This window comes from Passer montanus, unplaced genomic scaffold (assembly GCF_014805655.1).
Source record: "Passer montanus isolate IOZ18808 unplaced genomic scaffold, ASM1480565v1 scaffold2, whole genome shotgun sequence".
Taxonomy (NCBI): Eukaryota; Metazoa; Chordata; class Aves; order Passeriformes; family Passeridae; genus Passer; species Passer montanus.
This window is the reverse complement of record NW_024366591.1, coordinates 29476055-29493393: the sequence shown is the minus strand read 5'-3', so window position 1 is coordinate 29493393 and position 17339 is coordinate 29476055. Positions and strand designations below refer to the sequence as shown.

At 40.1% G+C, this 17339-nt stretch overlaps 1 protein-coding gene across 1 annotated transcript in view; it reads left to right on the top strand.

Annotated features, from left to right (window-relative positions):
• Positions 1–17339, top strand: part of ALK (ALK receptor tyrosine kinase) — a 226155-nt gene that overhangs the window by 2004 nt on the left and 206812 nt on the right. Inside the window, exon 2 of the mRNA XM_039707697.1 lies at positions 9388–9552. Within this exon, the coding sequence (XP_039563631.1) occupies positions 9388–9552 (165 nt within the window). The remainder of the gene's footprint in view (positions 1–9387; positions 9553–17339) is intronic.

Genomic DNA, 17339 nt, shown 5'->3' with positions numbered 1-17339 from the left:
TGATGGGACCCATCTAATTAACTGGCTGACATTGCTGCAGTGGGGCAATATTAGTTGTCTTAATCACACTTTCTCTGTGTTCCGCTGTTGGAGAAATTTCTGATTGAAAGACTGAGTAAATTGATACGTGGTGTCCTTCTTCCTCTGCCAAAATAAGTTCTCTTCTCTTTTGCTCAGAATTAAAAATTCTGACAGATTCTCTCTGGTAGTTCTGGCAGGAACAGTGCTTGATGACATCTTTGAAACCACAGGCAGCAATCCCAAAAGATAATCACTGGCACAAGAAGATACTTGAGCGGTACATTCACCGGACTTTTTTACTGTTTTGTCTAGAGATTTTTTTACATTTGTCTCAATCCAAGCATTGATTAATCACCAGTCATCTCAAAGATGCAAAATCCACCTGCCTTTCAGAAAATCCCATGTGAAGTCAAAATTATCTGGGAATTAAACCTGTGAGGCAGGAAGAGACTTTAAATCTCCAAATTTTTTATAACTTTTTGTTCTCATGAGGTACACTCAGACTGTTTCCTGTGGCTAGAACCAATTTTAATGCATTTGGCATATGTGGACTTACGGTAGCGTATTAATCTCCCATTTGCAGATCTGATGGATCTCTGTCCTGAGGCTTACATGATTAACTGCACCCAGCCACATATTTCATTTCTTGTCCTGGCTGGTTGAATGTTAATTTTCTCTTCTGTACAGGTATTCTACAAGAAATCAATTGTCCACTACATAAAATCTTATAAGCTTGTGTAATAGGGGTTCCAGATGACAGCTGCCCCTCCGGACCTTCATGCAGTTAACACATCCCTCTCTGCCCCATCCTCTCCATGTCCCTGGGCCAGCCAACAGCCCTGCACCTGGAGCATGATCCTGGCAGGGTGTGATGGCAGCTGTGGAAAGAGCTATTGATTGGAGAAAAAATCAAATGCAATTCAACCCATCTAAACTCTGCTTTGAAAGAAGAACACATTTCAAATAGGCAAATAACAGGCCTAACTAAGATTGCCCTGCTGGACTGCTGGAGTTGGCTTTTTCTTTTTAACTTCTTATATTACTGTGCTGCTTTATGTCTCTTTGCCACATTGTCCAGTAGCAGCTGAACTCCTTGGCTGCTATGAACCAGCACTAGGCAGAGTACTGTAGTACCTCTCTCAGGTTAGATAGTTGACAGATTTTTGCCCCCCTAAAGTTTAGCAAATAGTGGTGCTTGGATGGCAAAGTCAACTGGGACTAAAACTCAGGATGAGAGCAAATTTGGCTGCCTAGTCACTATTGTGCTTAAAACATCTAGAAAAGGTGAGTTCAGCAGAGGAGGAACACACACGTACAAGAATGCATAATTATTCACAGCTTTGATTTAATAGGTACTAAAAGCCTAATCCACAGGATGGCCTCTATTAACAACTTATTAATAATTTCACTCAGCTCTATGTCTTCAGAAAACTAATTTGACAGGGTTGTTGGGGTTTTTTTAACACTTTCTAATGGAATGTCGTCTGTGATGTGTTCCTAATTTCCTGAATTTTGTTTGCCGACTTAAAAAAATAAAAATGCATTGGACTAATTTTACTGTGGGATAATTTGGGGTCATTCTTGCTAGGTATTTGATGCTCAGTGGCACGGCAGTTGCTCAGCAAGGTGTCAGATGATTAATTTTTTCCCCTGGTAAGTCAGAAGCGTCATTTCATTCATGTCAGTTGGGTAGCAGATAGACACTGCTGCCACGAAACTCAGTGAGTCTGAACACGGAAAAGGGAAGATGGAGAGAAAAAGGGCACCAGCCAGATGAATTCATGTTGCAGTTAGCATCCCATGACTACTTGTTTCATAATTCTACAACAAATCAGACTACTACTGACATCTTCAGAATGATAAAACTGTTGTGGTTCTTGGCTCAGCGTGGCATAGTGAGATGTATGGATACAAACTGATTGTTACAGCAACATCCTGCTCAGAGGTGAGATTAAGTCAGGAGGGGAACAAGGAGAATGCTGCTTCATCCCAGAGGAAAACCAAATCAATGATTTCTTAGTAAAGATACTGGGAAGGTGATGGATCATCTTAATTCAAACACATCCTTTTTGCAATCTTACAAGTATTCTAAGGTGGTTTGGAAAAAGCATTATGAATGGAATGGGGCAATGTTTCAATTAATAGCAGTTACTCACATTAACAGAATTGCTCCATATAAAATAACAGATACTGTGACCCCATATACATTTGCAGGAATTCTTGTTTAACAATTAGATGGTATTTTGGCTATGTGTAGTGGTGCTGAAATCCAAAAGGAGGAAAGTCAGGAAGCACAGCATCTGCCTAGCTAAACTGAAGGCTGTGTTAAGCAAGAAGGAAGAAAAAATCTTATTAGGGAGAAATTTTAACTTTCTTTTCCTTATATCATCTTTCATCTGCAGATAATATGTCTATGACAGCTCAACATTTTTCAATAATAAAATAACACACATTAAGACAACAAATGTCTTTTCTCCCTATCTCTCAAGTATTCATTTTCTCTAGAGATTTTTTGAAATTCATGCAAGAGGTTCCTCGTATGAATTGACAAAATATGACAGTTCATCCAACTACTGTTTAGTGCCAACTGGAGCATGTTTTCTAACAACTGCTGTTAGTCAGTACTTCATTTTTTTTTGGCCAGAACTGGCACTAGAAATGCACTTTCATGTATTGTTTTTTTGCTACATGCATGGGAGACCTGGTGGACAAATATTTCTTGTGTGGAGAATGAGCTTTGACACTTGTTGGAGCAGGAGGAATGAAAACAAGAGCTGTTGCTAGTTGTTCTCCCAACACCCCTTCCTCACACCTCTCTCTCTGTAGCTGTCTTGAAAGACTGTGCTTATAATTGATTGATGAAGGAGTCCTGGCCCTTTCTTTGTAGTTTGATTTTCACTGAACAAAGCAGCTGTCAGAGATTTTGGTGATTCAGTCCCTGGTGCACGCTGAGGGGTTGGGTGGATATAAAGTAGATGCTGTCATTTTTACGATTCTCTTAACAAATAAATGAATAGCTGCATTATTGCTGTTTTCTCTAAGCAGTGGCCCATCCATCGTGGCTCACTCCCCAGAGGATTCATTATTTAAATGCATCTGGCATGAGGAGAGCTCTGGGCTCCACAGGGAGGCAGGCAGCTTGCTCTGTGCTGGGCATCCAGGCCCAAGCACCCTTCCCAGGATGTTGCTGGGATATTCCCTGGGGTGTTGCTCCCCTAAAACTTTTTCTTCAGAATGCAATCTAACCCTAAAACCCCTTCTAAAGGAAACCTGAGTGGTTTTCCTTCAAGGTGGGCATTGAAGGGAGTGCTGGCACTACCAGCCTTGGCCCTGCCCGACAGCCTCCACTCCTGGGTGCTGGGGTGAACCTGGCCCCACTGAACTCCTCGCCCCTTCCAAAGGAAACCTGAGTGGTTTTTCTTCAAGGTGGGCATTGAAGGGATGAGGAGTGCTGGCACTACCAGCCTTGGCCGTGCCCGACAGCCTCCACTCCTGGGTGCTGGGGTGAACCTGGCCCCACTGAACTCCTCAGCAAGCTCTGAGGGGCCCTTGGAGCCCTGTGAGGGTACAGCAGCAGCCCTGTCAGCAATGTCAAGGTCAGGGCATCGTGCTCAGAGAGCCGCTGGTGCGGAGGAAGGACGCAGGGAGCGATAAGCGAACTTGTGCTAAGCAGCTTGAAATTAAAAGGAGGTCCCTGGTGAGCACAGGCTGTGTCTCAGGGCAGGGAGAGGAGCTGGCGTGGCGCCCAGCTGATCTCAGTGCTGCACTTGCAGGTGTCTGAGGTTCATCAGGTGGAATGGACCCCAAAGCTGGCTGAATGTGGGGCTCCTCAAGTGCCTCCCCAGCTCCCCATGTCCCCAGTCAGGCCGTGCTGCTGCTCTCACGTTTGTCAGCTCCAGGAGCAGCAGCCCCAGCAGCAGGCAGTGATTGCTGGCACGGGCGTTTGCTAAGGGTAGCACGAGCCAGGGTGCCTGGCAGGGCACGTGTGACATAAGCATCCCTTAAGATGTGCAGTTTTCCCTTTCTCAGGGCTAGACAATGGAAGGAAATAGGTGAAATTGTCTCTTCAGACTTGCTTGCTCAGCAGGAACAAGGCAGTTAAGCCCCGCAATTGTTTTTGCTCTTGAATTTGTGTGACTGCCAACACCTTTTCCCTTTTCCTTTGGGCTTTTCTGCTGCGCCCTTTCCATCCTGTGGTAGCTTCCCTTATTTTAAATTGCTGCTGTGCCTCCAGTTGTGAAGCTAAAATACAGGACCAGGAATTCATTTGCAAGAAGTTTCATCTCCTCTTTGTGCCAGTAAGAAGTTTTCACTTCCAGGGACCTGGCCTGTATTTGGGTCCTCCTGGATGTTCATCAGGCAGGTGAGCTGACAGCCAGAGAGCACAGTGTCTCCTATTTATGTTCTATTTTGAGGGAGAAATACTTATCACTGCAGGCTTCTTTGTGGCACCCCACATGTGCACCTTGGTTTGGTGAATAGAAATTCAGAAAGGCCTGATGAGGCAATTGAAACCCTTAGATTGAATGCCCTGTGCCCTTTTGTACTCAGAGGGAATGGGAAGGCTTTAGGAACTGGCTCTGTCACTAGGATTAATAACTGGAAAATCAATTTGTCATTTCCCTGTCATAAATTAAAAGCTTATAGGCCTTATAACATGAGTAAAATAGAGGTTAGTGGGTATTGATGGAGGTCTCAAAGCTCACTCAGCAGAGCAGATCTCTACTACACAACTTAAATTATGTCTCCTCCACAAGGAGTATCTGTCAATATTTGTATTGAAAAAACACATCCTGTGCAAGAATATTTTATCTGTTTCTACACTGCCGCTGCGATTGCTGCTGCTGAAGGAGTTCTTGAGGGAGATTGTGGTCCTGACTTGATCGGTGTGAGTGACCTTTACATTGTGCATTTGGCTGTAGATGGAGTAGGAATTAGTCATGTGCAAGCTGATGAGGTGCCAGGGAGAATGTCCCTCACTGAGCTGGTCCTGCTGAGAACAGAGAACCTCTCCCTGCTCCCCTGGCTGTGCTAGAGCGGTGAGAAAGCAACCACAGCCTTTCAAAAGTGTGCCCACCTGAGAGTAACTGGGGAGGAGAGATTTGTAAGAGTCAGCCAACCAGGAGGGAAAAGGACCTTTTAAAATCAGACACCTGTAGAACTAGGAAGGAGCAGTCTAAGAGGAAGCTACCTGCTGGTAAGATTTTTGTGTTTGAAAGAAGACATGGTTTAGACCAAATAAACCTAATCTTTTGTTGGGTTGCTGAAGAAAAAAATAGTCAGAGTAGTTTCTTAACAAGAACAGGCTTTTTAAAATCTATCTCTTAATATTAGGTTATTTTTGTTCTAAATAAGGTATGTTTCTGTGGTGTGTGGTTAAACAAATGATCCAAGATGGCCCAAAAGTGAATGATCCATAATCTGACCTGCTGCAATGTAAAAGAATACTTCCCACTAATTACTGTGCTTTGGTGTATTACTTGTAGTACTATTTTAAGGCATTTGTTTATTAGAAAACTCTAATCAGTTTAATTGAAACAGTTGTGGTTGCCAGATATTTTAGTTATCTGTGCACGAATTATTGTTGTAGGTATGTTGATAAAAAATAAATAAATTGAAACACTCACAAGACTAACATAATCAGATATACACAGATTCCAGTGTCTTTTTAATTGAATAGTAGCTTAATTGGCTTTTCAGTTTGTGGTTAATATTCTGTATCTTTTTACATACCAAAAGCTGAACTGATTTATATCTACAGCCTTTCTTAAAAAGGTTTTTATCTTATTTTGATTATAAGCATCACTTTTGTTTCTTCTTTAAAGGTGTGATGATGATGAAATAGACTTCTAATGAATTATCTGTTCTGCTTTGCTCATGCCCAGCAGTTGCAGATAAAAGAGATTGTTGGACAAAGAGTTGTTTGTTCTGTTTTGTGGGGTTTTTTTATTCATTATTTAAGAAGAGACTTTGCTTTTTTTTTCTGTATGCATCTTAAATTCCTGTAGAATGTTTATGATCTGTAGTGTCAATATAGCTCTGACATAAATGCTTGTACTTGGCTTAAATCTCTGTGACATCTCTTTTAGAAAATCATCAGAAGTCACAAAAAATCCCCCCACTTTACTGACTAGGCACAGTATTCAAGTCCAAAAGCTCTGTACCTAGTAAATTTGTATTGATAGTGGGTTTAAAAAAATAAGCAGTGGAGGTTGTGTTAATTTTAATTGCCTTTCCTGCAGTGTTTAGTTATTTAGTTAAAAATGAGGCAGAATGGCCTTTATCCAGCTTCCAAAGGCACATGGCTACTGCTTTCTGTGCTTAACTGGGCAAGGAAACAATAAACCTCATGTAGACTTTAAATGTTAAGACAAAAATGAAAAAGGAAAGAGAAACACTATTTTTTTATGCAGAGGTGTAAAAAATGGCAGATGATTTGTGGCAGCAATTCAAGTATTATGCGGGTTTTGTATTTGCAAGTATGGCTTATGTGATCTTGTAATAGCTAACACACCAAGACCAGCTTCTCAGTGAAAAAAAAAATTATATAATTCTTTTTTTATGAGGTATATTACATTGTCGATAGTGAAGGACATTGTGGAAGAAGGAAAGCCTGAGGATAGGAAGTTAATGTTAGCCTTGGAAGACTGAATGCTGTTTGCATAGATTTTTCTGTGTTGCATCAGATAGTATTTCTTTGTCATCATTTCTTTGTACTGAATAGGATAACAGCCCTGAAATTTGTGTCTGATACAGGACTATTTTAAATAAGAGATTGTAAAAAGTACTGATATTCTGGTGATGGGAGGGGGCTATTGAATCATGTAAAAGTTGCAGGTGTGTTTCCACTGAATCACAGACACTGTGGGAGGTGTGAGCCAAAGAGTCTCTGTCTTTTCCAAGAAATAACCTGTAGTGAAGGACATTCAGTGTGAGCACAGCAGACATGTTAGACCATGCCCACTCTCTGCAGGCCTTTCATTGCAAGGGAAGGAAATGGCAGTGCTGCTTGCCTTTTCTTCCTTTACCTTCCCTGCTCCAGGCAGAGGCTTTAGCTGTCTGCAGAGGTCATTGCACTGGCTATGAGCAGTGCCTGGTATTTAATCACTTACCCCAATTAAGTTGTACCAGTTGTAGGTCAGAGGCCTGCTGTGTTAAAGGCTCCACAGCTGATTGATAGCTCTCTTTTGAGATGGGGATTCCGGCAAGTGAGAGCAAAGTGGGGAGCAGAGCTGGCCATTGAGTGCTTGTGGCACCACAATTGGACAGTCAGGGGGGCTGGAGAGGAGAATGAGAGAGCCTTTGGATAGCCATGAAGGGCCCCTCTGCTTGGGTCAAGAGGGTTAGAGAGCACAAAGGCTTCTGTTCCCAGCAGCTGGGCATGAGAGGAGGGGAAGGAAGCAGCAACTGCTGGAAAGCTGAAGAAAATACGAGATTGATCGAGAAGTGCACAAAGAACGAAATAGTTGATTTGAAATGATTGGTTTTGCTGTGTGTGGTCCTTGGCCTGGGCTTTCTCATTTGTCATTCAGTGAGTTCCATCAAAAAAATCCTTGTATGTGCTGTGTTTCTCCCCTCCATATTTTTTTGACAGTGCCTTAAAATATACACTGCTCAAGGTGTTCCTTGTGACAAGTAAAGAAAATATATTTTCTGTAAACTATAGTTCAGTGTTTGATTGCTCTTTTGTCCATCTGGGATTAAGTACAAAAGATTGTTAAACTTTTGTGCTTAACACTTCAGTTAAAAAAATATTTGGTTTGGTTTTTGCTTTGTGGGTTTGTTTTTGGTTTGTTTGTTTGTTTTTAAGACCATCCAAGAGACTAGAAATAAGCAGTCTGAGGTTTGGATATGATATTGCAGTAGTAAACTGCATGAATATATCCACAGTTCCCCTCTGCCTAAATTCAAGTGTGCTTCATGTATCATCAAATTTATATTGATAATTTAGGGGCCTGAGGAGAGTAGGGGCTTGTGCATTCAGATTCAAGGAAATGTGTGTGATCCTTGTTACTGCTGCTTGTGCTGTAAATGGATTCCTTATGTTATATGGTTTCCCTGGTGTTGTGAAGTATTTAAAATGCTGAGTGAATGATACAGCACTTGGTTAAGAAAATCAAATATAAAATGGAAAAAAGACTCTGTTCCTTCCAGCTTGCTGTTAAAAAGAGAAATTAGCTGTGAAAAGTATAGGAAGAGGGCAACAGTATTAACCTTCAGATTAGAAAATATTTTATCACCAGGAGAATAGGCCGAACTACATAAATCTGTGCCCACAAAGAAGAAATTAGATGTTTAACAGAGAATGTAATTGAAGTTTTAAAAAATCAGTTAATTTCACTAATGTCGGTTCAGATTATTTGTTTCACCTGCATAGTACAGTAAAACAGAAGGACAGTGCAGAATACTCCAAGGAGCAGCTGAATTTTTTTCTTTAGCTTTTTCAAATGGATCTAGCCTTTTCAGAAACACTAAATTAGTTCCAAAACCATTTCTTTCTCTTACTGAATATTGTGTTAAGTGCTGGCTGTGGTGACAAAAGCAAATATATACTGGGCATTCCAGAAAAATTTAATGATCTTGACAATTAAAAGTAAAATCCTTGCAGGTTGTGTAAAGCAACTTGAACTATGGTGTGATGGTAAACTGGACAGTGGGAAGTGAATCATAGTTGTGATGGGTTTCTCTAGAGAAACATCTCAAAAAGAGAAATCTCTGTTGGAGGCAGTTGCTGGCTGTGCTGCCTGGAGGCTGAAGTTCTGCAGCAGCAGTCAGGTTTTTGCTACTTCTGTTGTCTCAGGAAAGAGTTTCAGACCCTGGAGGTCAGAATGTCACCTCCTGGAGTACAGTCCCTATGGCTTCCAGCACATTCCAAATGCCCAGGATAGATGACTGTCTTTGTACAGACCTGGGCTCACTCAGGTGAAACATGGGTGTGATTCCTGTGAGGAGTCTTTGCATTCTAGGTACTGGTTGAATTTGAAGCAGGATCCCAGAAGAGATTGGCTTTCTGTCCCATTTCATCCATCGACTAAGCTATTTTCCTTTCAATCCAGATGATGTCTTTCTCCACTTTAGCCTGAGCTGCCCTTTGACCTGTCCTGAAGGGGAATTACTGACTCTTGGGCATTCCTTTTGATTTGCTGCTGCCTCCATAATGAACCTCCCTGTGCAGCCCATTTCAGGCCCATTTTTGCCTGTTTACAGAATTCCTTTCTTTTTACCTCATTATGGGAAAAAATCAAGCCCTAACTTACTGAAGTACAAAATGAATGTGCATGCACGTGTATGTATAGCTACCTTTGAGCACAGAAGACACCGGATTTAATTAACCTGGCGTGTTTTGTGTCCATTTTCTTTTTCCAGTATTTGACTGCAACTTTGAATCTCCTTGTGAGCTAGAATACTCCTTTACCTCAAAAGATCAGGAAACCCCCAACAATGCCTGGGTCAGACTGAATGCAGAGGAAGTCTCACAGCTAAACCTCCCAGATGGGCCGGACAGAGATCACTCTGAGAGCACACCCAAAGGTAAGATTAATACAGCTGTGTAATGCCATCAGTATTGGTTAGTTTTAAAATAAAAACATCCTTGCTTCCACCCCCTAAAATAACCATAACAGAAAAACTCAAAACCCTGCCCAAACAAACATGTTCCCCTGAAGTGCTAAAGACAGCTGTAATCCCTTTGCATCAACAGAGAGTGAATAAAAACAAAGTGAAAACAAAAGGGGGCTGTTGTGCACAGGAGAGATCTGATTCCACCTAAAGACAAGCTCATCATATATCTCAGAAGCAAAGTATTAAATACAGTCTTGTGTAAAATCTGAATTAGGCTGGCCCATGCCATGGCTGATATTTGGATGAAAACTGTGTTATGGTGCCCATGTTTAAGGTCATTCAGTGTTTGGAAGAGTCTGGCCTTATCTTTGCTCTAAGTCCTGTTTACCACTTGTGTGTTTGCAGACCATTTTAGGCAATATCCTTCCATCCAGGGCTTAGGTTCTCTGTTTGGTAAGAAAACAAATATGGGCTTTGTCCTTAGTATAACAAAAAAGATCCTATCTCTAAAGAGAGCTAGGAGGTCTCAAAAGATGGGAATGCAACAGACTTTCTTTTTTCTTGGAAAAAAAATGTGGTTTTTTGGAATTACTTTTCCTGCTTATGATTATACCTGTGAACAGCAGCATATTTCATTAAGATTGTAAGTTCTGAAAAGATTTTTAGCCATATTTGTGCTCTTCTAATCCTGGGAAAGCAGAAAAATTCTTAACATCCTTTCAGCTGTTAGTGACACCTGCTTGGAACTTCTCTCTGGAAGGTGGTGTTGATGAGAATGGAACTACAAAAATTAAAATGAGGGAGTTAGACCTACAAACTCTATCCAGGAGAACAAAGAGGTGTCAGGAATGACAGCAAATTTTTTAAGGGCTGTGGAACAGTTTCCATAGTAGGAAAAACCAAACAGACAAAGGTTCTCTATTCAGTCTCTGATGGCAGGGGTTAGAGGTCTTTAAAAAGCAGATTGCAGAGCATTGGAAAGCAGCTGTGAAGTTGGTGGGCTCTGGGTTTAGAACAAGCAAGCTGAGACATTTTTCATGTATTACCTGAATAAACGGTGTGAATAAAATACATGAATTAATGTTGTGGGGCCAGAAGTGTGTGTAAGTTTAAAGAAAGATCAGATGAATTCTTGCAGAATACATTTATCACTGGATGTTTAATTCAATAGTCTGTTTAGAGTCAAGAAGCCTCTTACACAAAAGGCTGCAAATGAAAGAATCCTTTTCTTAGGAGCCAGCATTGGAGACATAATTTGACTTTGCAGAGCTGCAGTCTGGCTGCTCGTGACAGTTCTTATGTTCAGGCAAATATTGAGGAAATTTTCTGTGCTGCTTTCATTCATATTCTGTTTTCTCATCCATACCAATAGTATAGTACTTCTCCCTAGATAGCCATTATAAATTAACTTTTAAGGCCCATTGATTCATCAGCAGACCAAGTCATTTTGGTGTGATCTGTGTCGTGTGTAAAGCAGATGGACCACATTTGTGCTGCATGCAAATATCTTCTAATTTCCGCATCAGTAAACATCCACACGCAGACTGAATTTCTTCCTACAAAGGTACAGTTCAGGGAAAGTTTGAGGTAAATCAGAATTTTTGTTTTGTTCCTCTTTTTCTTAAATTCCAGTGCAAGCTGGCTGCCACTGAAATTTAGGAGTTAAAAACCTTGTTTTGAATTAAGAATAGCTGTCATTTTCCTGGAGTGGGGGGAATACCCACAAGGAAGCAAATGTATTGTTCCAGGTAAAGAACCTGGCCAGGACCCCATGGTGCTGCATGTTGTCTATGTGTGATTCTTTTGGATCCTTTCCAGTAAAGTTATTCCTTTGTCTAACTCCTTTTTATATATCTATCAAAGCGGAAGAAAGCGAGACTGTTGGCTGCTCCTGCAGCCCAAAGCCAAAGGTGGTATTGGTTGATGATTTCCAATTGCCTGTTGTGTTAAAATTCTAATTCTAAGCCCAAAGGTTGAAGGTTCTCATCTGGAATACAGGAATTTAGGCTGAAACTTGTGTTCTGCTGTTTTCTTCTCTTCTGAGGGCAAGTAACCAGTGTCAAATTGATTGGGTAGATTTAGATTTGTGGGGCATTAGTGTAGATTATTTTGTGTGGTTTATTTGCTTGTGTATGTGTGGGCTTGTTTTTTAAAATTGCCAGGCATGTTGGACATAGTGGTAATTTTTTTTCCAGTGGAGCTGTAGGTCTGTAACTCATCGATGACTGTAACTCTTGCATGTATAAAGACTCATTTGAAAATCAACACTTGGAGCTAGCATCTCTCTATTTTAAATCACTTTAATTACAGCTGTTTGGCACAGATAGTTGTGTGGTCTGTTTCAATCTGAAATAATTAAGCACAGTAGTTCCAACCCCCACTGTTTCCTGCAAATTGTACTTGCAATTATCTCAATCTCATTTCATCTCCTTTGCAGACAGTAATGCACAGAGATAAACAGATAGCTTAACTAGATTTTGGGATGGTTTAGCTCATCCTTGTCACTTGGTTATCAAGTCATGGCAAGACATTGATAGAGACAAATGCCTCTGGTATGATTCATTAGGCTTCACATGAGTTTCTGTAAAACGTTCAGCAGAAAATCACTGGTAGATCTCCCAAAGAGACATTGGAAGAATTTCTGTATTTTTGCTCCTGTCCCAGCAGCATGATACAGCTCAGTGTCAAGAAATCAGAAGTCAGCATGGATTAAGCCTCCTAGAGGAAGAGCTAACTCCTGGTGTCTCAACATCTGGTAGCAGTCACAGCTGAGCAATCCACTCACTCGGCATGTTCAGCAGTAGTGTCACACAAATCATTGATCTTCTGGATAGTAATAGAGGGTGAGGTGGCAGAGTTTGATATTAAATTATTCAGGGTAAAAGATTGAAGGTCTGGTTTGCAAGGAATTGAAAAGGAATGCTTAACCAGCTAATAGTGGCAGGTGAAATTTAGTGCAGGTTGCTTGGATTGAGGTGGTGGGAGACACAATCAGAGCTTGGCAGACATGCAGACAGGTTCTGAGCTGGTTACTGTCATTTAAACTGAATTAAGTGTAAGAATAGAGCTGTGAAAGCATCACTTCAGTAGCAGTCACAAAATAAATGTGATTTGGGGGCTTACTGGGAAGGGAGTGGAAAATCGGAACAGTACGCTATAGTATAAATGTGTGGGGCAGCTGTATTTGGAACTCAGTCATCTGTTCTAGATTCCCTGCATCAAAAATCTTTTAGTACAGCTGGGAAGGTTTTTAAATAATAGAAACAAAGATGATCAAGTATGTAATAGTTGTCTTCTAGGATCATTTAAATTGACTAGGGCTATTCTGCCTGCAAGAAGCATCTAAAGGAATACATGCAGGGTTGTGTAGAAATCAGAAATTTATAAAATATTTATAAAGTATGTATAAAGGTTTATAAAAACTCCTAAGGTAAAGCACTGAAAGGATGACTACAGAAGGAATATTTTATATTTCTTCTAATAAAGTATTGAACAGCATCAAGAAAAATTATTAGATGTCAGGCAAAACAAAAGGACATCCCTCAGTATTTAACAAACAGTGAAACTGTGGAACATTCTTCCCAGGGTATCGTTGTTGCTGGAACCTTCTGTGGCTGTGCAAATTGACAGGATATGTGCCGGGAAGAGAAGTAGTTACAGCTACTAAATTCTCTATAGAACTTTTTCTGGCCCAGAAAGTCCTCATATGACCAGTCCCTGAAGTCCAGGAGTGGTGAGGGACAACTGTTTGCTCTTCCTATTCATACATTCTTTTTCATTTTCTATTTCCAGCTGTCTGTTCTCAGAGCCAAATATTGAAACTTAACGGCTCTTTGGTCTGATAGGGTTGGTGTCGTGGTGTGTTCCTGGCTCACCTCCCAGCCAGGCTTAGGTTCCCTTTGAAAAAAAAAATAGAAATGCATTAACAGTTTTAGACCAATTTAGAGTGTCAGAGAAAAGTTGCTATTTAAACATTTACTATTATTTGCTCTTCTGTTCAAGCCTTGGGAATGCTATCAAACCATGCAAAAATATTGAGTATTTGGTAGAAATAACTGCTGGACTGTTTGTCTGTAGAAATGTAGATTAGGGAGGCTATCAAAGTTTTGATTTTTTAAATTGGTGCTAAAATGCTTCACTCTCCTCTGTTCCCCCCACCTTAAAAGTAGACCAATGAGTGAGAGAATCACTGGTGTATCTGCCAGCTAGATCCCTGAAGATCTGCTGGAGCTATTCCCATTTCCAAGTCTAACTTATGTAACATTCTGCAGGGTCAGAGATGTAAGGTTGAAGTTCCACTGATGTGCTAAAGGCTGACAGGAAAACCTCCACTGTTGGGATCTGAACTGGGCCTGTATGTGCTGCAATGAGTAGGCAATCCATTGTGGATTACAAGGCTTCTTTTAATTCATGAATAAGCAAAAAGACGCTATAAAAAATTCAAGCATTCTGCATCACTGACTGCATTTATTTATTTTGACAAGTGTGATTAATTTTTAATTATTCATGACCCTTCATAATATATTATACCAGCAAATGCACTGCAGTCTCTCGCAATGAAACATGAGGAACTGGAGATCTTGCAACTGTGGCAGTATTTCCTAAGGAGGCAGGTGAGACAGCCCAGTCTGTGGTTAGGAGGAAGGCGTTTGTAGACCAAGGAAGTTGCGCTTTCAGCTAGGTGGATGTTGTGTTTTTGTTGTGCCCAAGAGTCATTTGCCTCTCTGATAAATCTGAAATGGGTCAAACAGCCATAAATTCTATGCCACTCAACTCTTGAGTCAAACCCAGAGTTTTCTGTACTTTGGGAGCCTCTAGGATACAGCGCTGAGTTTGACATCCATCAGGGATGGTTTAAGAGCCATCAGCAAGTGGGACTCTTCAGAATTCACCTCTCCTGTTACCTTATTGCAGTGCTGTATTTTCCTTCCTCCCAAGAAGCACTGGCTCAGCTTCCTGCAGTGCTGTGTAGCCCAGGGACTTTGGCAGGCAGTAATTGTGGTCCCTGATCTGAAACCACAATTTGGGCTTCATTCTGGTCAAATCCTACAAGGAAGAGAGAGAACCACTACTACAAGGTTAATCCTTTGTATTTAAGGAGGCAGGACCAGTAGCAGCTGGACCCAAAACAGCTGCATGCAAACTGAGTCCAGGTCTGATCAAATTTCAGAGTGATCTGTTTCTAACCATAAATGCAGTTTTAATTGGGAGGGATTAGAATCTTGACTGCTCCTGACTATGGTTATGCAAGCAAGTTGCCTGCTTCTCTTTTAAATCTTGTGATTCTAGATCAAGTAAATGAATTTCTGCTTCTTTGATTTGAAGATTTCAGAACCAGTAAGATATGCAGCTGCTTGATAAAAATTTCAGATGAAGAGGTAAGTTGTGGAGATATGACCACCATTCCAAATAAAAATCAAAAAAGTAATAAGCACCCCTGTGTGAATGTGAACTCTGGTTGAGACAACTTCTTAATGGAAAACGTAGATTAAACTTTCATGAAGGATGGCAGGCGAAGTGGGAGATGAATGAGGACAGTGCCCTAACCAGCCACTGATTAGTTGAAAAGCTCTTATGTAAGTTCTAAAACAAGAAGTATCTGCATATTGTGTTAATGTGGTTTTAATTTTTGTAATTATTACTAAAGAAATGGAGCAAGGCTAAGGCATTGAGCATATTAGCAAATGGGTGATAATGAACTGCAGGATTATAAAATGGCTGTTGACTTTAATTTATGATTCCTCAGACAAAGAAGAATGAGGTGGATAATAAAAGATAATAAATAATACTTTGTTTCAGATTATCACTTTATTAACAAAACAGTAGGGTATAAATCAGTGTGGGCTTGCAAGAAATAAGTAGGTGATAAGTTATTTTTCATGTAAAACTCAAAAAAAATACTTGTAGCACTTAAAATTCCACAAAAGAAAAAGAAAAGGGGGGTGGAAATTCTCTTAGAAGAAGATAGCTATTTACTAGGGGAAAGAATAAAGAGTAAGGAGAGTAGCTGGGCTCACACTAGACAGAGAAAAGTTTTCCCTTTACATTAATTCTTATACTGGTTTGAGGATACGCCTTGATCTCATAGAATTGATCCAGCTTATGTGTCTTTTGAACAAGATATCAGAGGTATTTCTTATTTAGTAAATCATTACCTGGAGTTTGAGATCTTGACACCTTAGGCCTGGAAAAAGAAACAGCAAACCAAGAACTGTTTTCTCTGGAGACTTTCTACTTGGAAGAAAAATGTTTTTGAACCTGTCACAAATTTTGATAAAAAAACTTGCAGACTTGAATGTTTATTGCATCCCTCTCTCTAATGCTGGAGAAGAATGTGGATTATTCTGGTTCAATCCAGAGGGCTGATTAGTCCTTAAAAAGATATGACGCCACCCTAGTTTTATTTTTTATATGCCTTCACATAAACTGCAGGTATCCCATGAAGATTTGTGAACTTTTGTACTTTCATTTAGTTCAAGTGGGATTCAGTTTCCTATTAGTTATTTTCTTCTTTAATATTTAGTCAGTGTCTCAGTGGAAATAATTGTTGTGTGTGAGTTGAAGAATGAGCTACATACCACAAGTGAAACAGTAGAAGAATTAAATGGGGTTTGGAAGTAACACAGACTGAAAATTATTCATCAATTTTACTGCAAATGAGAGATTTATGGATTTGTAGGCATGACTATCATGTTATTTGTGTATAAACAAACGGGGTTTAGAATTAAAAATATTATTTACAGCAAATAGTTCTGGCTGTTCTTGATGAGATTTAGATTTTGAGACTCAATTTGGCAACATGAGCGTATCAAGTGTTACAACACATACCCATATGAATTTATGCAACATTAAGACACTAAATGCAAACCAGACTTGCTTCCAGAGTCCACTGGGCTGTGGAGAAGGAAAAACACAGCCTTTTTATAAGGATCAGATTCCAGCTCATGCTCTGTCAGTACAAAAAATGGACCAGGTGTTCCTTCCATTTTGCAGCTTGCTCTTCTCAATAGGACTACACTTGTGCTTTGTTATTGCAAAATTATTTCCCTTTAATGAGTCTGCTCTAAAGAGGCAAATGATTGTCTGGCTGTAGGACAGTGTGTTTGTTTATAGAATAGGTATGCATTTATACAGACTATGGAGAGGCACGTGGCTTTGTTGATTTTAGAAATCTTGTTTGTTCATTCCTTAATTCAGTGAAGACTTGCATGCAACATCCAGCAGTCTGTTCCCCAAACTGAAGAAGAAAAATTAATTTCAGTGTAGATCAGATGTTAGTATGCTCTAATGGCTTGCTGCATACCTGTGACTAATGTACTCCAATAAGTTTACCCAGAAAAGGCAGAGACAATAAAGAATAAATGGGTTGTAAAATGGTCTCTTTCTCACTCCTAATGACAGTTTCTCCTTGGCAAGATTAGAGGCATATTAAAAGGACAGCTGGAGGGAAGTGTGTCCTGCTCTTGGCTGTGTTTGACCTTTTTATAGGAAAAGAATACCAGATTAGCACACATATGTAATTATTTTCCCTCTGTAGTATAGGGACAATGTCCTTTATCACAATAAGCTTGTGTATGTCCAGGACGTATTGTGTTCAGAGGTTTTTTTTTTAAATGGAACTTTTTAAGTATGGAAAACTCATGTTTGCATTAAAAAAATCTTGAGTGGATTAGTAAGTTATTTGGTAGTTTTGATTGCTTTCTCGTCTGCCTGCTTCTTCTATTTTGTGTGTTTATTTTTTTACTATGCCAATGACA